This window comes from Carlito syrichta, unplaced genomic scaffold, assembly GCF_000164805.1.
Source record: "Carlito syrichta isolate Samal-C Ts95f unplaced genomic scaffold, Tarsius_syrichta-2.0.1 Scaffold312205, whole genome shotgun sequence".
NCBI lineage: Eukaryota > Metazoa > Chordata > Mammalia > Primates > Tarsiidae > Carlito > Carlito syrichta.
Window position 1 is genome coordinate 291,554 of NW_007256301.1, and position 24,431 is coordinate 315,984.

The 24,431-nt window shown below is 51.5% G+C and overlaps 1 protein-coding gene across 1 annotated transcript; it reads right to left on the reverse strand.

The window, feature by feature from the left end:
- Positions 1 to 14,604: 14,604 nt before the first annotated feature.
- On the reverse strand, positions 14,605 to 24,024 carry UBIAD1 (UbiA prenyltransferase domain containing 1). Its single transcript, XM_008069775.2, has 2 exons — positions 23,177 to 24,024; positions 14,605 to 15,285 (listed from the first exon to the last, which is right to left on the reverse strand). The coding sequence occupies exons 1-2, from the start codon at positions 23,703 to 23,705 to the stop codon at positions 14,798 to 14,800; spliced, it is 1,017 nt and encodes a 338-aa protein (XP_008067966.1). The 5' UTR covers positions 23,706 to 24,024; the 3' UTR covers positions 14,605 to 14,797.
- Between the last annotated feature and the right edge of the window lie 407 nt (positions 24,025 to 24,431).

Sequence of the window (24,431 nt, forward strand, 5' to 3'; positions counted from 1 at the left end):
TGCCAAATTCTTAATCCTGCCTCAATCTGACTTCCCAGCCACTGGATGCTTCTGGACCCTCTCACCCACAAAGTTGAATATATGTATTCAGAAACTGCCAATTAATTTTCAGGTCGAGTGCAGTGGCTCACGCCTGTAATCCCAATACTTTGGGAGGCCAAGGCAAGAGGGTCACTTGAGGCCAAGAGTTTGAGACCAGTCTGGGCAACGTAGTAAGACCTGGTCTCTACAAAAAATTTTAAAAATAGCCAGGCATGGTGGCACATGCCTGTAGTCTCAGCTTCTCAGGAGTCTGAGGCAGAGGGATCACCTGAACCCAGGAGATCAAGCTGGGATGAGTTGTGATTGTGCCACTGCACTCCAGCCTGGGCAACAGAATGAGACACCAACTCGAATAATAATAATAATATGGACAAGAGCACATACACTTACAAAAGCAAGTCTTTCACAATCAAGTATGTATTGTATGGAATGCACTCATTCCAAGTCCAAGTAGAAATGACTGTGGCTAGTCCACAGTTTTCTACTCTCTGTGCCATCCCAGCCTAACAGATTATTGAATTTCAGTGATATTATGAAAGTCATAGCAATCTGCTTCACAAAGGGCTTTGGGGGCAAACTTTCCACTGAGGTGTAACATACATTGAGAAGAGTGCGCCATGCCTACACGTGTAGTTCAATGCATCTTCACAAAGTAAATACGACGGTTCGACCAGTGCCAACGAGGCCCCTCCTAGGGCCTGACTTCTAACACCATAGATTTAGTTCTGCAGTACCATGTGTGCAGAGGGATATGCCCTAAGGAGCTCATGGCCCAGGGCCCAGAGGCAGGCACCTCACTGCCTTCAGGGCTACTGGATCAAGAGTCCCTGCATGGAGGCAAGGATGTGACCTTCCAACTCTTTGGGGCTCCTGCCCAACCTAAGCCTCTGCGTATCCTCCTCAGGGCAAAGCCCTTTGCTCCAGAGCACACCTCTTTTGTCACATCAGATCAGAGCCTGAGACCAGGGGTGGGTGATGGGTGGAAGAGTCAGGGAGGGGAAAGAGCCATGGAGGAATGTGAGCCTTTGGGGGTCTCTGGCCAGTTTCCTTCCATTTCTCCTGGACCATGTTCCCCCCCAACCCTTTGTCACTGGGGGTGCGGGCAAGTTGTTGGGTGCTATGCTCATGTGAAGGCGGAAGAGCTGGTGGGGGTGCAGTGAGAACAGGGTGGGGGGTTCAGGAGACATGTGCAGACTCTTCCTGAGTGCTCCCTGGAGCAGGAAAACTCATGTGGACTGCAGGGACTCGGGTACTGGCTACAGAGCCACCACCCCCACCCCCGGCACCCCATTCAGGAAGCCCATGCACCCACCTGGAATTATCCCTAGATAATTGTCATTGTCTTTATGGAAACCATTTAAGATGAATTCTAATGTGCTTTATTATGTGACTTTTTCAGAAGTTCTGTTACAGGAAGGTGAAATGGGTTCAGAATATTAAGCAGTGAGAGGTGACAAGGGCGTCTCCGCCCAGCTAATTAGCTCTCGAACACTCATGAGATGAGGGCCATGGGGCAGGGTCCTCCCCACCCCCATTCAGTGATTATGCTTTTTCTTCTTTCATCAGAATTTCCTGGGTGGACCAGGGCGCACTCTGCTTCTCAAAAGCCTCTGGCCAGGAGCCTGAGCTCACCTGCCACCAGCCCCCCAGCTCCAGTGGGGGACAGACAGGCACAGAGACACGTGCTCAAGACTGGTGTTAGAGCCTCCAGAGCTGTCCAAGCCACCAGCTGACTGCAGACACACGAGTCAGCCCAGGACAGCCCAGCCCAAATTGGCCTACAGGACCATGAGCAAATAGACACTGTTGCTCTAAGCTACTAAGTCTTGGGTGGTCTGTCATATGGCAATTCATCTCTGATACACTTACTGGCGCCCTTGCCCGAGACCCTGCCAGCCAATAGCAGCATCCTGGGGGCAGGACAATGCCCTCAAATGCTCTGTCCACCCCTCCCACCTAGAAGGCCTAGAGCAGGGCATGGGCATGGGGTGTGGTAAGACAGCAGGGGCATGAAGACTGATGGGAGCTGGGGCCTCCCCCTCTATCCCACCCTCCCCTCGGACCCCCCTGTGGAGGGAGGTACTCATAGAGACACAAGTGGGCCAGTCTCTGAGTTTTCCCAGTTTGAGGGTCAGTAAAACAGAAATGCTGGGATCATTCTTTAGACACCTGTACTTATGCTGCCAGTGTCAAGGCCAAAGGGGACATGCAGTGGCACGTGGAGGCAGGTCCCTTCCAGAACCGCCCCTCAAACACCCAGTTCTCCCACACAAACCCTCATTCTCTCTCCCAGGGAGGCAACCACGGGCCAGACATCTCTCTCTTCATTATTCCCCCATCAAAATGCACCCATCGTGCATGGTGTTCATTTTAGGCCCGGTCCCCTGTGCTCCATGGCGACAGGCAGATATTTTTTCCTCTGTGAGAAACTCCTCAGTTGTGTGCTTGTATTTTAGCAAGGACCTTTGGGAAATCTAATGCCTTCATCCAAAGGGCTGACGGATGGTGGCATCCCAGGCACCGCGGCAGGCTGACACAGAACTATTTAGGTGAGGGAGGGCCACTGAGCTCCCATTGAATCATCACTGCAGCTGACCTGATGGAAGAGAATGTACCGTCCTCTCCATGAACGTTTTCACCTACAAACCAGCATGCTGCTGTTGGATATAGAGTTGAGCCTTTTAACAATGTGCTCAGCAAGGCCAGGCATGGTGGCTCATGCCTGTAAACCCAGCAGTTTGGGAGGCTGAGGCAGAAGGATTGCTTGAGCCCAGGAGCTCGAGGCTGCAGTGAGCTGTGATTATGCCACCGCACTTCAGCCTGGGCGACAGAGTGAGATTCCGACTCAAATAAATAAGTACAAGATTTGAAGCTGAATCTAAATGAGCCTCTACTTCTAACTGCCAGCTTACATGAAATAGAGCAGATTTAGAAACGTGTAAAGGGGCAGGAAGAAGATGCAATCAAATAAATACAAAATGGGAATTAAAAAAAAAATTAAAATGTGCTTAGCAAATCGTTGAATGAATAAAGCCCAAACAAGAATGAAACAAAAGACTTTGATCTCATCAGCCCTTGACCTCTGCCAATCTTCCAGACTTGGGAGTCCAGGCAGCAGACCGGAGAGCCCACCTTCCCTCCCTCTACCCTCAGCTTAGGGTCCAGCCCAGGTGCAGACTGGAGAGGGGAGGGCCACTTCTCCTCTGAGAACTGGGGCTCAGCATTCACGGTCTTGGGCCAACAGGGCAGCTTCTCCCCACAGCTGTCACAGGAACCCTCAGGGCAAGGGGAAGGGGGTCCTTCCTGTACCCATTCTATAAATCCCAAGTCCCACAGAAGTGCATGCTTCCAGAAAGAGCCTGAAATAGTTACACAATTCCATCTCGGTTTGTTGTTCCCCCTCCTGCGCTTAAGTGCCTATTAGGGACAAAGGGACAGGAACCGAGGACAACAACATCTGTTTTTCCAACAAGCCAGTGACAATGCGGATGAGGGGGTGGAGTGCATTAGCACAGGCCCAGGTGCAGCCCTGCAGCTGCAGAAGCCACTAGCGCCATCATTTCCCTGAGAGATTATCTCCTGATCAGCAGCTCCACGCAGGCCTGTAGTCTATGCTCACCTGGGATCAGGCTGGTCTCTCGTTTGTTTTGTTATCCCTGGCCAGGGGCTGGCCCCCAGATTCAGAAGGACTCAGGAAGTCGCAAGTCCTCCAACCTTGGGGAACCCAGGACGGGATGCTAGCTCACCCCACAGAGCTTGGTGGAGAGGCGCTGGATTTGACATCAGAGGACCTGGCTTCTTTTCCCAGCTCTGCCGCGGTTCTGTGACCTTGGGCTGCTGTATGTGTCTGGGAACACCAAGGTGCTCAACTTGCTGAAGGAGCCTTGGTTTCCTCATCTATAAAGTGGGAGCCAGCATAACTCAGTAATGGGATGGCTAAGCGTCTCAAATGTGATCCTAACTCGGGTCATGCGCAGAACTGAGGATGAGGGCAGTGAGACACAGCAGCGTGTTTCCGTGGGTGACTGTCAGAGGCCATTGGTGCCTGCAGCACGCTTGGGGTGACTTCCAGCAGGCAGACTGCACAAAGCAATGGAATTATCCATCCCCTTCTCAAATAGTGGGGGCCCCCGAGACCCTCTCTCTGATAGGGCCCCTCAACCCTACCTCTTCTCCCTTTCCCCCAAGCCCCGGGGCCGCCACCAGGCGCAGGGGAGTTTGGGTGAGCCGTGGAAAGGGTTAACAGAGGAAAAGGCAGGGGAGGCGGGGAGAGGAAGACAATGACAAGGGAGGCAGCTGTGACATGATAAAAGAGACTTCCACAGAAGATGAGATTTATAGAAAGTCAACCCATCATGCTCCGCTCCCCTCTTCAAAACAACAGAGGCATGTTGGAACCGAGAATGACTTCTGACCGAGAGCACAGTGTTCAGAACTAGAACAGGATGGATTGCCTGCACAGTGCTGTCATGCCATGGCGGTGTGACCCCGAGCGAGTCCCCCAACCACTCAGCCCGCCACACAGCCAAGCACGTACCTCTCAGGGCCACAGGGAGGCCGGCTGGGGGCAGGCATGCACAAAGAAGGCCTTGGGGGACCCCAAGCTGCTGCCCCAATCCAGAGAAAGGGACTCTCCCTGCCCCTGTGGCCTTGATGGGCTGTCACTCCCACCACTGAGAGGGACAAAGGCAGTGGTCTCCAGGGAGGGACCCTCCTCTTGGGGAGCCCCACCCCCACCTCCACCCCACTCTAGGGCAGGGTAAGATTAGCCGCAGCCCACTGGCTCTTCACCACCCCTCGCTGTTCCTTTTTGGAAAGGAAAGGTTCTTCTCAGCAGAGCCACCCAGCCCCTGTGCTGGCCTCTGTTCTGAGCTGCAGGATAATGAACGCCCATGGCCTGAGCCTCTGGGCTATCATTTGCTCCCAGACTGTAGTTTCCTTCCACCCACGCAGGAACTGCACAGAGCACAGTTACCTGGTCATGGAGAAGGTCTTAACCAGGGCTCATTGCACTGGGTTCCATTCATCTGTGGCGCCTACCGAATACCCAGGATAATAACCACCCCGTTGGGGGGATATCCTTGCAGGTACGTTAAGTTCACACACATGCACGTGGGCAATTGTTCAAAATATAATAGCAACTCTGGTGAAACAGACTTCAGACATCTTCTGGATGTTCTTCCCTTGTTGAACGTGGACTTATCCATGGAGATGTTACCTCTCCCTTGAACCTAGAGATTCTTTCTTTATTTTTATTTTTTGTGTTAGCATCTCACTCTGTCACCCAAGCTGGAGTGCAGTGGCATGGATAAGTGCTCACCACAGCCTCAACCTCTTGGGCTCAGGCAGTTCTTCCACCTCAGCCTCCCAAGTAGCTGGAACTACAGGTGCAAACCACCATGCCCAGCTAATTTTTAAAATCTTTTTGTAGGCCGAGCTCGGTGGCTCAGCCTGTAATCCCAGCACTTTGGGAGGCCGAGGTGAGTGGATTGCCTGAGCCCGCGGGTTCGAGACCCGCCTGGGCAACTTGAGACCTCATCTCAACAATAAATAAAAAATTAGCTGAGCGTGGTAGCGCACGCCTGTAGTTCCAGCTACTCGGAAGGCTGAGGCGGAAAGATCGCTGGAGCCCAGCAGGTCGAGGCTGCGGTGGCCGGTAGCGGCCATTGCACTCCAGTCTGGGCGACAGAGTGAGACTCCAACTGGAAAAAAAAAAAATCTTTTTGTGGAGACAGGATCTTGCTATGTTACCCAGGCTGGTCTTGAACTCTGGGCTCAAGCAATCCTCTCTCCTCACCCTCCCAAATTGCTGGCATTACAGGTTGAGCCACTATGCCCAGCAGAACCTAGGGACTCTTGAAACCCTCTAAAGGACAGACCACTCACCCCTTGGTGTAAGACAATCTACCTCTCCATCCAGTACCTCCTCAGTGCCTGCTTAATGGTCAGGCCCCTGGGGCTGTGGAACATTTGAATGTGAAGCCACCTTGATAATCTTTGACCCCATGGCCAAGACCCCAACTTTTCCAGGCACCCCACTGGCACTTCGGTCTCAGTGCAACCATGCTTGGCTCTCTTGACGAAAAGGCTGCAATAATGGGTTGCTGGTGCCAGGGCTGAGCCCTTCAGAATCACCAAAGGGATCCCCCCACCTCCACACACACACACAAACACACACAGTGCTTTAGTCTATTCAGGCGATTACAATAAAATTCCATAAACTGAATAGCTTATAAACAACAGAAACTTATTTCTCGCAGTTTTGGAGGCTGGGGATTCCAAAATCAAGGCAGACTTGGGGTCTGATGAAGGCCTATGTTCTGGTTCATAGATAGCACCTTCTTGTACAGTGGAAGGAACAAGGTAGCTCTCTGGGGTCTCTTTTAATTTTTTTTTTAGTTCTGATTTATTTATGTTTGAGATGGGATCTCACTATGTTGCCCAGCCTCCCAAATTGCTGAGATCACAGGGGCACACCACCATGCTCAGCTTGAGGTCTCTTTTACAATGGCACCAATCCCATTCATGAAGACTCAACTCTCATAGCCTAGTCACCTCCAAAGTTGCCACCTCCTAATACCATCACTTTGGGGATTACATCTCAACATGTGGATTTCAGGGACACACATTTGGACCACAGCACACAGTCTTGCAATGAGTCATCGTTCCTTTTCTTTTCTGTCTTCCTTACTATCATCTAAGCCCTGTGAGGGCAGAGACCTGGGCTTGTTCATTTTCCATTTTTGGTTTTTAACACAGTTCTTGGTACTTATCAGGTGTGCAATAAGTGTTTATTGAATAAATGAATGAGTGTACCAGGCATTGTGAATAACACAGTCATGTCTGCCATGGTCCTCTGCGCTTTGATTGAAGTCTGAGATTATACAAAAAGAACCAAGTTTTAAAATATTCATCAATAATAAAAGGGAAGTGCACTCACTTTATGAAGTGCCTACTGTATACCAGGTACCATCTATGAGCACTATCCCATTCAAACCTCAAAACGATCCTGCAAGGCAAACACTATTGTACCGGAAGCTCAGCGGTTGCACAGCTTGTATGGGGTCATTGAGGCTGAGTGACACAGCCAGGACTTACGCCCGCCCTATGCCATCAGACTCCAAGCCTCAGCGCCTCACACTTCACCAGCTAAGCTCCATGAGTGCTATGAGCACCTGTCTGCCTGTCTTTCCTCTGAGACTATAAGTTTCCTGAGGACAGGGACCAGGTCTTACTCACCATTATACCTCCCAGAGCCTAACCAAGTGCTTGTCCCACAATACCTGTTCAACACAGCGTGACTGGTCTTGGGGCCACCTGCAGATGGTGCCAGAGGTGAGACAGAGGCCCTAGTTGTAGGCAGTGACCAGCTCAGGCTCTGGAACAGTGGAGCATGAGGACATTGATCTCTTCTGCTCTCTCCCCCACAGCCTTTCGTGCCTCTGTTGCGACACTCGGGTGGCATCAGGATAACCCACTTATGTCCACTCTCTTCACTCTCTCACTGCCTGTCCTCAAAGGTCAGGGGTATGCCTTGTTGACCTTGATCTTGAGTCCTCCTGGGGCCGAGCAGGTTCACATTAAGGTCCTTGCCCGGGGCGAGGCATCACTGGAAGCCCCTCCCAGCTGGGGCAGTTGTGATCTCTGACCCCCTCAGCATCTCCCCTGAATCTGGGCTCCTCTACCTGGCATCCCTTGGCCTCAGGGATAAGGGACTCTTCTGATGCATTGGACACCCGGGCTCAGTATCCCTGTGTCATGAGATGCTTTCCTGGGCCTAGTCTCTCAGGCCATCTGTCTTGACCAGGCACTGACAGCTTTGGATGGCTAAACGCCCACAATCCCCCCTGGCTCCCCCCTATTTGTTTCTCAGCCAGGAGGTGTTAGGGTTTTCGTTCTCCAGAAGGCGTTGGTGGTGGTCAGAGCGTCCTCGGCACACCTGCCTCACCACCCCAGTTGTCTGACTGTGCAGCCAAAAGGATTGGTTAAGGGAGACTTTGCAGACCCACAGTCTCAGGCAGCAATCAGGGGCTTTCTTGAGCTGGAGGGAACTGCCCCCCACCAATACCTTGTTTCCCAGGGAACAATCACCTCTCATGGTCACATTTTCCTAGAAACCTTGACCATCGCTCATTGTCACCTCTTCCTAGAAGCCTTCCTGATAACTCCATCCAGCAGCCCCCTCACACCCTCAATGTTCTGTGGCAGTCGTCCATCCTATAGGTGACATGTGTCAGCCTCCTCTCCCTTCACAGAAGCACTGAACCCAAAGCGTGAGTCTCCTGTGTCCCGAACATGGACATAATTATCAGCTCCAGGTGCTGCCCGCCCTGAAGAGGGACTCTCCTCCGTACCCCCCTAGTCAGGCACACTCCCAGGAGCCAGGTCACAGGACAGTTCCCAGGAGCCTGGGCCTGCTGCTCCCAGGCTCCTGATGTGGGCACCCTGCTCTGGCGGCTGGATGGGGAGAGAAAAAGGAAGGCAGACGGGGGAGGCAGGAGCATATACCTAAGCGGGGATTGGATCTCACTGTCTGTCACGGTGGGTGGGCAGCAGCCACTCGCCATCACCAGGGCACGGGCAGACTTGGACTCAAGAACTTGGCCCTTGGAGACAAGAGTGCAGCAGACCACCACGGGGGCAGCACCTGGGGCCCTCGGTACCTCCTCTCTCTCCACACACTTGTCTCTTCCACCAGGCCTCAGGCCCTTGGCGCCTCCTCGCTCTCCATGCACTCCTTCCAGCAGGTCTCAGGCCCTCAGCTTCCCGCCTTGACACACTCCAGCCAGGAGGCGGCCATCCCCTCATGGGGACCCCCTCCCCAGGCCGGGCCCTGGGCCACCTCTGAGGGCCCATAGCTGGCCCAACCACTCACACACTTGAGGGCAACGCTAACAGCCCCCGCCCGAGAGCCTTGGGGTGGCTGTAATGGCTGTGCTGGCCTCTGACCCTTCTGAAGGCCCCTGCCAGGCAGCCCCACCACTGTCAGTCCGGTCTCCCTTTCGGCAGCCTCCCACTCCTCAGGGCAGACCAGTGTATGAAGGCCCTTCCGCTCAGGGCTGCAGGGCACGCAGAGGTGAAGAGAACTCGTGCTGAAATAGACCACAGTCTGAATCTTGAATCTTTGTTCTGTCACTTACTAGCAGGGACAAGTTTAATAATCTCCCTAAGCCTCAGTTTCCTTTCTTGTAAAAAGAGAGCTTAACACCCATGGGTGGGGCTGTTATGAGCATTAAAAGATCACACTTTGCTGGCTTGGTGGCTCAGCCTGTAATCCCGTGCCTTTGGGAGGCTGAGGTGAGTGAATTGCCTGAGCCCACGGGTTCGAAACCCGCCTGGGCAGGCGAGACCTCATCTCTACAATAAATCAAAAAATTAGCCGGGCATGGTAGCGCGTGCCTGTAGTTCTACCTACTTGGAAGGCTGAGGCTGAAGGATCGCCAGAGCCCAGCAGGTGGAGGCTGCGGTGGCCGGGAGCGGCCATTGCACTCCAGTCTGGGCGACAGAGTGAGACTCCAACTCCAAAAAAAAAAAAAAGATCACACTTGAGCTTCACAGCAGGGCCCGGCCCACAGTGCACAGGTGTCGAATGACAGCCTTACTACTGCCACTCACTCAGCCAGTCACCGACAGTTACTTATTTGGAGACTCCCACGTGCCAGGAAAATGAGCTGGATCTTAAACCCTCTGAAGAGTTACCGCCACAGTTCCCTTGCACGCCCAACCCCACATGGAACTTGCCTGTCCTTACTGCTCAGGGCCTGCCAGTTGATGGGATGCAGCTGTACAAACTCTCACACCTGTCGACCAGTCCTAGAGGGGCCCAGCCACCCCTCCACATAACTCAGTAATTCAACAACCAGTTACCAAGTGCCTGCTCTGTTGCACCAGGCACTGTGTTAGTGCCAAGACGGGCTGGGAGCATGTGACCCAGGCCCTCCCTGCTCCTCCCCAAGTGCCCACATCTTCTGAGGCGGTCTGTGTTGTGCAATGACAGCCCTCCCCCACCCCAGGAGGCAGTTTGCAAGCCTCCTCCAAGCCCAGCTCAGCCTCTGCCACCTCCTCAGACAGGGGCCTGACTCTGTTTGCACCACCGCTCCTCGTCAGCTCAGTCACTCGCCGTGGGAGGCCTGTCCCAATTTGAAGAAGGGCAAATCACAAATGTCATCTGGCTGAGACCCAAGTGCCAGGTTCTTGCCAGAGGCACTTGCTTTACACCAGCCTGCAGTCGGGAGCCCGTAATGAAAGAGCCTGACAGTCCATTAGCAGCAGAGTGGTCCGCAGGGCTCAGAGGGAAGGAGCTGTCACCCGCCTCACTTCAAGGGCTTTCGAGGGTGAAATCAACTGTGTGCACGTGTTGGTGTGTGTGCATCTATACATAATCTTTTTAAAAAAGGACTATCAGTCACACAGCCATGCCTGTTAAGCTGGGTAGGTAGACAACAATCTGACATCAAGGAGACATGTCAACATGGGTCTTGTACTCTGTCCTCCCAACCCCTGGGCAGGTCTGAAAGACTATCCCATAATAACACGACAACTGCATCACAGGACTGGATGACCCTAGAATTCTTCTCATCTAATCCCTCTCTGATGGGACTCTTCACAGCTATGTCCCCAACAAAGAATCATCCTTTCACTTGAATGCCCCTAGTCACAGGGAGCTCACCCCTGCCCCCCTGGGATGTTTTGAACGTCCCACCTGACGATTCCTCTAATAGCTAGGGAGCACTTCCTGATCTGAGAGGTTAAATGTGGGGCCACATGACTTCCACCCATTGGTCCTGGCTTTACCCTTTGAATCTACACACAGAAGAAGAAGCCTGATCCCTCTTCCCCAAGACAGCCCTCCTGTGATTCCTTGCCATGCTGATGTGGTTCCGTGGGCCCTCACCGATCTGCCAACTGCTTTTTGGACAAGATCCAGTTTGGCAATAACATTCTCAAAATGTGGTTCCCACACTGAGAAACAAACAACTCTGCCATAGCTGTTACCAATGCAAACACATATGTGTACGCACACACGCACACAAAGAATGTACGCTCCTCGACCTGTTTCCATCCACTCCACAACTCACAGCATTCCATCAGTTGCCTTGCTGAGGTTGAGGTACAGCATATCTACAGCACGTTTGTGATTTCTCACCACACTGACTCCAACTAGAAAGAAGCAAAGAAGGTACCCAGGACTGGCCCCAGCCTACCACATGGAGAACGACCAACATGAGGTCAGGCAGGACTTCGCCTTCCTTGTTCCGGGCACTAATCTCCTGTTAATTCCACCTTGGATCACATTAGCTGTCCTAGAAGTTGGAGCTCATTACTGACTCAGGCTGAGCTTCTGACCAGGTCACAGGCTCAGGTGTTGGTTTTAAGACAGGGCCACGGGAGGTTAGTAAGACAACACATGATGTATATATTCACATCTTTCCCCACCCAACTGCAAAAGAAGCCAGCACTGAGCTTCTAAAGGTCCCCTGGGTAGGATTTAGTGCAAAAGTCCTTTGAGTAGGGGAAGTGGGTGGGGTAGGTTGTGGGGCTAATGGTAGTGCCCCAAGGTTGGGAGAAATTGGAAACGGGCTGGCAGGGACCAGTGCCCTGCAGGCCTACAGTCCTTGTCAGTGGAAGGGGCCTTCTGAACCCATCTAGGGGAGCAGTGCCCAAGATAAGGGTAGATTCCATAGCTAAACCCAGCATCAGGTGGTGGAGAGGTGACTTACACATGGTGGGCAAAAGGACCAAGGGCCCAGCCAAGATCCCCGGCTCTGGCCCCACAGAGTCCTGGATGATCCTGGACAGATGGGAAGGGTCTCAAGAGGTGACTAGGGTTGAATTTCCAGCCACCAAGCCACAGAACAGAATAAACCTGACTCAAAGGAATGAACACAAGTGATGTGGGATCCCAGTCACTGATAAAATGTACCCCACCACATCTCCATGGCTGTCACACTGTGGGTTCCCCTTCCTGAAGCTGATGCTGTGGATCTCTGGGACCCCAGTATGTTGCTTTGTATTTCCATTTGACCCAACAAAGCAGCCTTTTGATTTATGAGGATCCTAATTGTCAGTCATTTTGTAAGCTCTTCCTCCAAGGTTCATGAAACCTGCAATTGTGGCTGCCTTGTTTGAGTCATTAATAACAGGTGTTGAATCCAGCTGGGCAGAGAGCAGAGGGCAGGGCTTGCACGTGCCGCTGAAGGCTCCCTTCTCATCTGACAGGGACAGCTCTCTCCTGCCGCTTGTTCAGTCCCCCAGGAATTATCTGACTACACCGCTATCCATCCCACACATCTCTGCCTTGTTCACAGACTACACTGTCAAATGCCTAGCTGAAACCCAAGTGTACTCAATCTACTATGTGTTCTCTAGCTATCAACACAGTGACCCCATCACGAAAGAAGAAAAATGAACCAAGGCTGATCTGGCCTGCCTGCCGACTGCCTCTTGGCAAATCCTCACTAGCTCCAAGCAATCCCCACTGCCTTTTCTAAGGGCTCACTGGATCTGGTCAACCTCTATCCAAATTCGTCACCAAAGGCCATCTGCCCCTCCCCTACCTGCCCTGGTCTCCCTGAGATGGGCAAATCAAAGTTCACAATCAGACAATAAGAAAAGTAGAAGGAAAGCAAAGAAAAACAGGAAGCCAGACCACTGATCTTTCTTCTTTTTTTAATTAATATGTCTAAAGAAAATTTTCACTGAATTGGAGGCATAATACAAATTATGGTGACCTGCATATAAAACCTAGTGCCAAACTTGGCTTTTGGGAACATTCATATATAAAAATGTGCATTAAAATCTGCACCAGGGCACAGTGCAGCATCTGACAGCCCCGATGGGCATGGCCACAAAGGCAGGCCTGACGGGGACGCAGGAGGCCTCAGTCCTCTAGCCTCAGGGTAGGCCCTTTGTGAATTATCTGCTCTGAGGAGAGGTCAGAAGAGCTTTGCTGAAAGCAAAACCCCTGTGAGCACCAACATGCCACAGTCCTGGTGCAAAACAAAAATGGTGCTGGGAAGAAGGGCAGGAAAGACGGGGCACCCTTCCTGCCCTGGTTCCCGGCCTCCACCTACTGTCCCAAGATTCTGGTTCTTTGGCAGACAGACCACCTTTAACTTACAGGAACTTCGGCAATTTCCAAAGACATTTTTTCCAAGTAAGCTGATCAATTCCAATTCAAGAAGCCAAATCACAATTAGCCTGACCTGAAGAATTAAGAACCAGTCCTCGTCATTTTCTGCAGGCCAAGACCTCACATGCCCACCAGAACAGCCATAATCACAACGAAAAGCAACGAGGACAGCTGCAATCTATTCCAGTCCCAGACCAAATGCAACTGAGCAATTCTAGCTCAGAAATGACACTTTCCCTCATCCACCCTACTGTGACCTCCCTCAGCCACCTTCCCGCGAGGGGAGAGGCAGGGTCAGTGCTGCACGGACGAAGACACAGTTCCTTCACTGAACTGTGAAGGCGGAAGAGAGCTCGGGACTCTATGTCCATTGGCTTGGACATTCACTGGGTCCCTGCTCTGCTCATCCTGCAGCTCTGTGGAAAGTGGCAGCTGTCCCTGACTCCGTTGCTAAGCTGTTGCCCAAACAGTCTGGCTCCACCAACGGGAAACACACAGACAGGAACATGATAGAGATGGAGGGTGGGTGTGGGGAGCATCAGCAGGGCAATAGGGAGGGAGTGGCCCTGTGGGCTTTGTGTACTGATGAGGTTGGCAGTACCTCTTCAATGCTGGGGCTCCTGATCGTTATGGAAAGGGCTGCGAGCCCTTCCCATCATTCTGGTGGATCCAACAAAGGGAAAACAGACAACCTAATTTCTATCCAAAAGCAGAGTGATTTTCTCAGTTGCCTCCAGGGTGGGTTTTTTTCTTCCCAGTCCCCAGTTTGACTGTCTCACTGCAGGGTGATCTGACATTTTCCCCCACTGTGGCAGTGAGAGGAGGAAAGGACAAAAGCGCCTGGATCACAATTTAGGCAAAAAGCCGGGAGCTGCGGAGGGTCACCAGTGCTAAGAGCCAAAGACAGGTGCCTTGTGCTGATGAGGCGGGCACCGGTCATTGCCTGCAAGACCACAATAACAGGATGATACTTTGCCTAGTTACTGTGGCCCCGTCAGGAGGGGACGCCAAACTGGGCAACTCCTTCATAAGGTCTTGCACGCTCCGTATGGGAAAAGGAGAAACTGGGGAGGCTGAGGTGAGTGGATTGCCTGAGCCCGCGGGTTCGAGACCCGCCTGGGCAGGCGGGACCTCATCTCTACAATAAATCAAAAAGTCAGCTGGGCATGGTAGCGCGCGCCTGTAGTTCCAGCTACTTGGAAGGCTGAGGCGGAAGGATCACTGGAGCCCAACAGGTTGAGGCTGCGGTGGCCGGGAGCGGCCACTGCACTCCAGTCTGGGTGACAGAGTGAGACTCCAACTCAAAAAAAAAAAAGGAGAAACTGGGTTGAATCCATTTAAAAGTGGCCTAACACCACCCTCTAGTGGAAATTATAAGTAAGACAAGGACCATGTGTGTAATTCACCTCCTGATTATCAGAGTGGTTTTCAAATTCCTCATAAAATGGGAAAAACAAAAACAAACAGAAAAACAGCAGAATTCTCTTGAAGAATATAATAATAATTCTTAGAAGGCAGGAGTTCACACCTGTGCTTTGTGCCGTCACTGCCAATCACATTCCCTTCTCGAAGACGTCAATACATCCTAAGAAAGGGGCACACGTTTTGTGGACTATGGGCCCCTTAAAGTTTGGGCAGACTGCCCACTGGTGCCAGAATGATGCCAAAGACGTAGAAAAGTCCCAGCAAGAGGTTGAGCTTGGCAGTCCTCTGGGGCAGTTTGTTGAAAGCCTGGCTTCGGAACTGTCTCTCGAGGGAGAAGGCCATGGGAATGGTGAGCAGGGGCAGCGCCAGGCTGATGCTGCAGTGCATGGCCAGGATGCTGAAGACCAGGTAGGGCAGGAAGAGCAGCGTGTTGTAGAGAATGTAGGAGAAGGTGGGGCCGATGAGAATGGCCAGCGTGACAATGCCAGCCTCCCGGTCAGACTCCATGTCCCTGGTGTTGTTGGAATGCAGAATGGCCTCAGTGCTGAGGGCGAGGGGGATGGCGTAGACCAGCGGGAAGATGGCCAGGGACCCCACCTGGACAGCGTAGGCAAACATCACAGCCAGCGGGCCAAAAGTGATGAGGATGACGAGGTCTCCCAGAGCCACGTACTTGAATCCGATTCCTGTGGCCAGAACACACAGAGAGCTGGTGTGAGAGCAAGGCTGGAAGAGCAGGGCTTCGCCAGGCAGGAGGTGGACCACTCCAGCTGGGAACAGTGAGAGTGGGCACCATTCAGCTCCTTTCCCCCCAGAACAAAATCTGACTTCTTCTCCCATGACACAGGTGCAGACAGACTGCCCGTTAGATCTCCAAGTCCCTCTTCCCAGGTTCATACCCAAGTTTCCCTTCCTACTGTCCCCACCAGCTCGGCCCCCACACATGTACTTGGCAGGAGCCCATGGGAAGGGTCTCAGGTCCCACAGGCCCGCTCTGTGCTGCCTTTCACCCTCCACCAGCCCCTGCAAGCCACCATGAGGGCAGTCCCCCACGGAACAGCCACTCAGCCTCCTTTCCACCTCCCTCCCCTGCCGTCTCTGGGGGCATCTTCTGGTTTTGAAGACCCCCAGTGAATCACAGTGAAATTTCAGGGTCTCTAAACTTCCACATAAAGAAACTTCCACTCCTGCAATAAACAAAGTAGCCAGTTATGAAGCTGCTTCCCTTTTCTGGTTTCCATGAAATTAAAACTAAACTACCCCTAATTCCTGCTCCTGTCCTGCCCACCTACTTCAAAGCCTGTCTGACCCACTTCGCCCAAACCCGCCTGTTCTCTCCATCCCACCTCACTCACTCCATTCCCAGTCCAAGTCATGGTCATCTTATGCCTCAGCAACACCCTCCAAACTGGCCTCTTGGCTTCCAATCTTGTGACTGCGCCCCCATCTCTAATTGAATCTCCTCAATGCAGCTAGAGTGAGCCTTCAAAAATACTAACCTGACCACTCCCTATGCCCACCTCAGCATATACCTTCAACCCATAACAACTTGTCCTTGGAATAAAAGTCCCAGACCTGCAGCCCGGCTCACCTGGCCCCTGCCTCTCCTGCCTCACCTTGAGCTCTTCTCCCCGCTCGACTCAGACTTCCCTCAGTCCTCAGGGCTTTCAGACACCCCCTCCCTGTGCCTGGCTGATGTCTATTTGCCCTTCAAGCCTTTAAAGACCATGCCTCAAGACAACCTCCCCTCACCGCTAAGCCACATTTGATCCCCTTGCAATATGCTCCATTGGCAACCTGACTGCCACTTTTACAAGCTTCACTCATTGTGCTTCCAATAGCATAATCTTTGCCTTTCCCACTGAACTGTAAGTTCTGTGAGGCAGGCTTTGTTCACAACTTATTCACAGCTCATATCCCAAGGCTTGGCACAAGGGCTGAACTGTACACAGCGCTACAGTAACAAATACCTTGAATCTGGGACCAAGGTCAGGAAGACTCTCCCACACAGGCTCACAAAACAGTGTGGCTTGGACGAGAGACACCCAAGGGACCTGCACATACACTGCTACAGAAGCAAAGGAAACTCAGGGTCTACACAAGCTACATGGTGTGGCTCAGGAGGTGAAAATACAGAAAATCTTGAGTGAGCAATTGCATTTTAACTAGCAAAAATGACAAGTGGCAATGGCCTGCATGGGAAAACCACGGGAGCCAAGGAACAAGACTCGGCCTGGGTTTACCATCCCATTAGCAGCTGAATTCTTTGTGCTAAATGCCCACTCCTATTTCTTTAGAACAAAGCATTCCCTGGGAAAAGTGTCAGCACTGATCCCTCCAACACCCAGCAAGTGAGTTCTGCACCCCAAGCCGCATTCCAATACATAACTTGGGACAGGTCTCCATGTGGAGGCTTCTGCAAGCAGAACACCAGCTCCAGTTTTGAGCTGGGAAATGGATGTCTCCTGCAATGCCTCACACATTTGGGGGATCACCCTCGCCCAAAGACAATGCCGGGCATGCAGTCTCCCAGTCAACTCTAGCAAGTTTCTCCACCAGCTGCCCATTCTTCTCTTGCTGTTTTCTCAGCTCCCCAAACCAACTTCAGGGCTCTGTGGAAAATGCAACAGCACTACAACCTTGACCTCTGGCTGATTCTCCAAGAACACATCCTCAGATCACCTGGCAGAAAGTGGTGTGAGCAGAGATCTCTGTCCCCACCTAAGTAGGCCGTATACAAAACCAAGCACAAACCCCTCTAGGGAGGAGAGAGGTCAGAGCCCTTGGAGAGCAATGTGTTTCCTAAGTGTTCGATATATGGCCCAAAGCCCGTCCGTGTGTCCCACCTGACTCAGAGAGCTTCCCCTTAGGCATTCCTACCCCTCCCAACACCATTTCTGAATGAGCCTGCACAGTGAAATACAGGGCCAGTTCTCCAAACAACAGAAAGAATGAATCTGTTAAAACATAAATTAAAAAGTTGGCAGGGAAACGGAGCAACTGGAATGCTCAGATCTTGCTGGTGGGAATGCAAATACAACCACTTCAGAAAACAGCCTGGCAGTTTCTCCTAAAACTAAACATCATCTACCCTGTGACCCAGCAATTCCATTCCTGAGCATTTACCCAAGATAAATGAAAACAAATATCCACAAAAAGACTTGACCATGAATGTTTAGTCCCAATAGCCAAAATACGAAAACAACCCAATGTCCGTGAACAGGAGAATGGATAAACTGAGGCATAGTCATACAATGGAATGCTACTCAGCAGTTAAAAAGGACTACCAATACACATAACTTAAAGAATCTCAACAACATCATGGTCAGCAAAAGCAATCAGACACAGAGCTCATACTGAAATAAACATACACCTATAGGTAGTTCACATGGAATGGTTCCATTTACATGACATTCTAGACTGGGCAAAACTAATCGATATGAAAGAAATCAGAACAGTAGCTGCCTCTGGATAGAGGCAGGGAGAGTGGGATTAACAGGCAAGAGGCACAAGAAAGCTTTGGGAGTGATGGAAAGGTTCTGCAACAGGACAGGGGCAAGGGTTACACAACTGTATGTATTTGTCACAATTCATCAAACTGTAACACTAAAGATATGCACACTTTACTGTAGGTCATTAGATATCTACACAAGTCAATGTTAAGAAAAACCTAAACCAGATTATGCTGTCACTCTGCTCCATACATTTTAATCTGTTCATTCGATGAATATTTATTGAAGCACTGCTCTGAGCACTAGAGCTTCAGCTAAGATCAAAGAGACAGAAATCCCTGCTCGCAGGGAGCTCACAGTCTAAGAGGGAAGACTATTAATCAAGCAAATACCGGATATGGTATGTCAGAAGGTAGTGTGTGCTGTGAAGAAAAATAAAGTACAGAAGAGCAGCAGGGGGGAAATGGGGGGAAGGTGAAAGCGAGGCCTCCCTAAGTAGCTGACACTGGCAAATGGTGAAGGAGGTTGGGAAGCAAACCACAGATAGGAAGGGGAAGAATGTTCCAAACAGAGGAAGGAGTATCTACAAGGGGAGACCCCCCCCAAAACAGAATTACCTTTTGAAGGGCAGGCCCCTTGTAGTACAGGCTTCCCCCACTAGGTAAGTGTTCTAGGAACCCATCGGCATCGCAGTACCAGCAAGCGCTGTTGTGAGAGACTGCAATCAGCTTCAGGACATTTTGGGGGAGAGTCTTTTTCTTTTTCTTTTTTTGTGAGTTGGAGTCTCACCCTGTCACCAAGGCTGGAGTACAATGGCATGCTCACAGCCACCGCAGTCTCAACCTGCTGGGCTCATGGGATCCTTCTGCCTCCCAAGTAACTAGAACTACAGGTACATGCCACCATACCCAGCTCATTTTTTGATTTATTGTAGAGATGAGGTCTTCTCGAGTTGCTCAGGCTGGTCTCAAACCCCTGGACTTAGGGAATCGTCTCAACACCACCTCCCAAAGTGCTGGGATTACAGGAGTGATTCACTGCACCCAGTTGTGAGATTCATTCAGCACATTTGCCCATTTCATGATGGGTGACTTGTGAGCAGCACTCCTGCCCACACCAGGTTAAGTGTTCGACAGTTTTTGACCAAAAGCAGCATGACCCTCATGCCTCGCCCTCCCTATTCCCCGATCTCACCAAGAATGGCTTTTTTGTTTGTTTGTTTGTTTCCCAGATGAAGAAAGTCCTCAAAGGGAAACGTTTTGCCAGTGTGGAAGAGGTGAAGCAAAAAACAGCAGAAGCACTAAAAGGCATCAGAACCGCTGAGTTCAAAAACTGTTTTGGGCAGTAGAAAAAGCATTTCAATAGGTGCACTGCATTAAATGGCAAGTACTTTGAAGGTGACTGAAGTTTAAACATGTAAGAATACGCACTTTTTTATTTTAAAAAATCCTGTATTCTTTGCACTCCTCCCCTCCTCCCACACAAAGGACCTGAGGGAGGGGGCAGGCCTGTCACACTCCTGCACAGGGAAAGGAGGGCAGTGTGGCAGGCCCGGGTGAGCAGGAAGAAAGGAGGAGGGAGGAGGCAGGCAGAGGATGGAGGTCCCAGGAGGTCCCTGTAAAGACCCTGGCCTTCAGATGAAGGGGTGGAAGCCACTGGAGAGTTCTGAGCAGGAAGGATGCAGCCGCCCAGTGTTTCAACGGAGTACTCTGGTGGCTGATTTGGGAACAGCCTGAAAGGGACAAGGGCAGATGCAAAGAGACCAGTTAGGAATCTGCTGCAATCATCCAGGGAGAGATGATCATGGCGGTGGCTGGAGATGGTGAGAAGTGGTCAGATCTCAAATGCACTTTCAAAGTAAAGTGCACAGGCTTTGCTGATGAACTGGATGAGAGCCACAGGAGAGGAGATTCAAGGACACTGCTGTGACGTTCAGTTTGGAGAACTAGAAGGATGAAGTTGCCATTGAGCAAAATGTGAAAAGCAGTGGATGGAGCAGGTTTATTTGGGGAGACCAGGAATTATGTTTTAGACATGATGAGCTTGAAATGTCCAAGGTGGATGAGCATGGAGCTGAAGAGTCACCAGCTTAACAGATAGCATCTGGAGCCTAGAGACTGGCTAAAATCACCAATGGGGTAAATGGAGAGAGAAAAGTAACCCAAAGACGAAGCTCTGGGGGTGGGGAATGGGATTCCTTAAGACCAGCAGGACCTAGTCCTACCTGCCTCTCCAGCTGTGTCTCATTCTCCCCTGGATCCAAGTGGCCTTTTAGCAGATCTTAGATGAAGCCAAGCTCTCCCTCACCCAGGACACTGGCACTTGTGGGTTCTTCAAGCCTGAGGACTCCGTACAGCTGGTCCTTATCCTTCCTTCAAGTCTTAAATGTCACCTTCAGTTGGGTGTGGTGGCTCATGCCTGTAATCCTAGCACTTTGGGAGGTAGAGGTGAGAGGATTGCCTGGGTCCAGGGGTTCGAGACTAGCCTGGGCAACTTGGTGAGACCTCATCTATACAATAACTAAAGAATTAACCAGGATGGTGGCACGCACCCTTGTCTCTACAATAAATAAAAAATTAGCCAGGCATAGTGGCACACATGGAGGCACGCAAGTAGTAGTTCTAGCTACTTGGAAGGATGAGGCAGAAGGATTGTCTGAGCCCAGCAGATCAAGGCTGCGGTGGCCATGAGCATGCCACTGCACTACAGCCTGGGTGACAGAGTGAGACTCCTGCTCAAAAAATAGATACATAAACAAACCAAAATAAATAAAATAAATGTCACCTTCACAGAGAGGGTCTCACCATCACCATATCATACTTTCTATGATAGCACCCAGCTGGTTTCCTTTATTGAACATTTTACAGTTGGCTGCCAGGCCACCACAGCTTCCTAGACTTCCTCTTGCTCCTCTGGATGCTCATTCACAGCCCCCTTTTAATCCCAACTTTTAACTCTGGAGTGCTCCAGGGCTCAGTCCTGGTTTTCCTCATTCTTGATGCAATACACCTATCGAAATGCTTTTTCCACGGCTCAAAAGTTTGTAAACTCATCAATTTTGATGCCTTTTGGTGCTTCTGCCATTTTTTGTTTCACCTCTTCCACATCAGCAAAACGTTACCCTTTCAGGACTTTTTCATCAGGGAAACAAAAAAAAGTCATCGCTCAGGACAAGATGGGGTGAACTGGGAGGGTGCAGCACAAGGGTCAAGCCGTTATTGGCCAAAAACGGCTGAACACTCAGCAGTGTTGGCAGGTGTGTTGTCCCGGTGGATGAACCAGTCACCTGGGACATTTTCTTCTGCAAATCGTCTCTCACAGCTACGCAAACTGGTACAGTGATGCCAGTGGGTTCCTAGAGCACTTACCTAGAGTGGGGGAAGCCTATACGAGGGTCCACCCTGCAAAAGGTAATTTCATTTTTGTGTGTTCCCCCCATAGTATATCCAATTGCCCATTTGACATCTCCGCTTGGAACTGTAACAGACATTAAGATGTCCAAAGTAAATCTGACTGCCCCTCAAAATATGCTCTACCTTCAGCCTTTTCTGTCTCCCATGGAGACATTGCTCCAGCTGATGTCTTCCCATTGCTCAGGTCAGAATCCTTGAGCTATACTTAATTCCTCTGTTTCTCTTGACCTCATACCCACTTCTCATCAGCAAACTGTGTCTACCTTCAAAATTTGTTCAGAATCTGACTTCTTACCTCTTCCACTACCACTCCCTGGATCCAAGTCACCCAACATCTCTGTCTGGATCACGCAAGTGCCTCCCACTTGGTCTTCCTTCCTCTACCCTTGCCCCCTCCTCTTCATCCATTCCCAATACCTTAGCAAGAGCGATTCTTTAAAACATTATGTCTGGCCAGGCATGGTGGCTCAGCCTGCAATCCCAGCACTCTGGGAGGCCAAGGCGAGAGGATTGCCTGAGCCCTGAAGTTCAAGACCAGCCTGGGCAATTTGGTGAGACCTAGTCTCTACAGTAAATCACAAAAATTAGCCGGGTGTGGTAGTGTGCATCTGTAGTTACAGCTACTTGGAAGGCTGAGGTGGAAGAATAGCCTAAGCCGAGCAGGTGGAGGCTGTGGTGGCCGTGAACTTGTGTGCCACTGCACCCCAGCCTGGGCAACAGGGTGAGACTCGAACTCAAAAAAAGCAAAACAAAACATAAACCATTGCGTCCTATCACGTCGTGCCTCCCTACCCTCCCTGAACATCCTTCTCTCACTTCACCTCCCTTTGCTTTCTCCCTCATTCGCACACTGGACTCCTTGTTATTCCTCAAGCTCTTCCAGAACACTCCTGCCTGAGGCCTTTGGTCCTGGCTGTTCTCTTGTCTTGGAAGGCTCGGCCCCCAGATGGATGCTTGGTCAATTGCCTCATCTCTCACCTACTTCAATCTAGCTCAATATTGCCTTTCTTAGGAAGCCTACTCTGATCAAACTACTTCTTTGCTCTACTCTCTTCCCCATAGCACTTATCATCTTTCACATACTGTAATCAGGGTGACCAACTCAACCCAGCTTACCAGGAGCTTTCCTGGTTTTAACAAAAAGTCCCACATCCCAGGAACTACCTCAGTCCTGAGCAAACTAGGACACTGATCATCCTAAATAGAATTACCATATTTACTTCCTGTCTCTTCTTGTAATAACACATAATAAGTTTCACAAGGGTTGGGATCTGTGACTGCTATGTTCACACAGAACAGCACATAAGTGCTCAATCAATAGGGTTTAAACACCTGCCCATCACTACCTTAATCAGTCCTCTTCGAAGTCACCTAGCAAATTAGTTAGAAGTAAACCAGCTGTATTATTTTTGGTTCTTCCAATTTCGTTCCACTAATATTTGAAACTGTGGTCCTATAAAGTATGACAAAAATGAACTAGATACAAAAAATGTCCATACAAACATCTGAGTCAGGCCCAACATCTATAAGTCAAGCCAGGATCTTCTCAACTTGTTGTTTTTTAAAAATCCACATGATCCACACTTTACAGACTTCAGGTAAAGTGGCCTGATTTAGAAAAGAACCTTTGACGTCCCTGTAACTCCTACACAAAGCCGCGGTTTCCAGTCCATGCAACTAAGACTCCACACAGGAAGCAGACCAATGCTTACCTCCTGTGTAGAGAAAGGAGCCAGATAGGCCTCCAAAGTAGATGAGCGCCAAGTGCTCCAGTTTCAGACGGGACAGGTAGTAGAGGCAAGCAGCACAGACACAGCCCAAAGTGTAGAGGAAGACTCCAAACCGGACAACATCCTGGGGCTCCAAGATTCGGTCCACCAGAGTCCTGTCATCACTCTTTTTGTGGTCAATGCCCTTGGAAAAGTCATAGTAAGTGTTGACCAAATTGCCAGCCCCATGCACAGCCAGGACAGCCACAGCACAGCCCACCAACAGCCTGGGATCCAGGACGCCCTGGGATCTGTATGCCAGGGCACTGCCCAGTGCCACCGGTGTGAGCGAGGCACTGAAGCTCCAGGGCCTCAGGGCCAGCACGTAGGAGGCGCACTTCTGCCGCCAGGAGCGCTGGGGTGGCCTGTCCTGCTCGGAACAGTCGTTCCCCAGCGGGTCCCTGTCCCCATCCTTGGCCGGCTCTCCCGCCAGGATGTTAATCTTCTCCCCTAGGGCCTGCGAGGCCGCCATGGAAGCTGCACGTGGCTGAAGTCAACTCTCAAAGTGAGCCACGCACGGTGACCGCGCGGGGGCCAGGAAGGAGGGGGGCGGAGAGGCCGGACCTGACCTTCCTACGGTTCCGCCCCGGGGCAAGGCGAGTCCCGGGGCAGCAGCGAGCGGGTCTTGCACCCCCCAGGCCCGGCGGCGCCACTCCTGCCACCTGCCACCTGAGCCCAGTCTGTCTCCGCCCCAGCCCCGCGCTAGAGCCTAAGGCCCAGCCGCGGGCGCCTCCCGGTGCCGGCCGGGGTCGCCATCTTGTGCGCAGGCCTCTGGAGGCCCGCCCGGAAACACAGGCTGGCGGCGCTGGCCGGCCGGGTTGTGCTGGCCGAAGGGCGGGGCGGGGCGGGGCCGGAGACCGAGACGGGGGCGGGGGCGGGGCCGGGGGCGGGGGCGGGGCCGGGGGCGGGGGCGGGGCGGCGACCCTTGGTCCCCACCCCCTTCTCCTGCCTGGGACCGCGCGCCGCAGCTACGTCCAGACCTCGAAGGCGTGTCGCTTTACGACTTACTGGGCACTTTCACTAGTCGAAAGTAGGATTTATTAACTGATTCAGGCAATAAGCATTTGTTGAGCGCCTGCTACGTTCAGATACTTTTATGTCTTTTGTATTTGCATTGTGGAAAAGGCTGTGCTACTGCTCTCCTCTTCCCAACTTTTCATTCAGTGGCATCCGTTGGTAGCTTAAAATCTGCCATGGT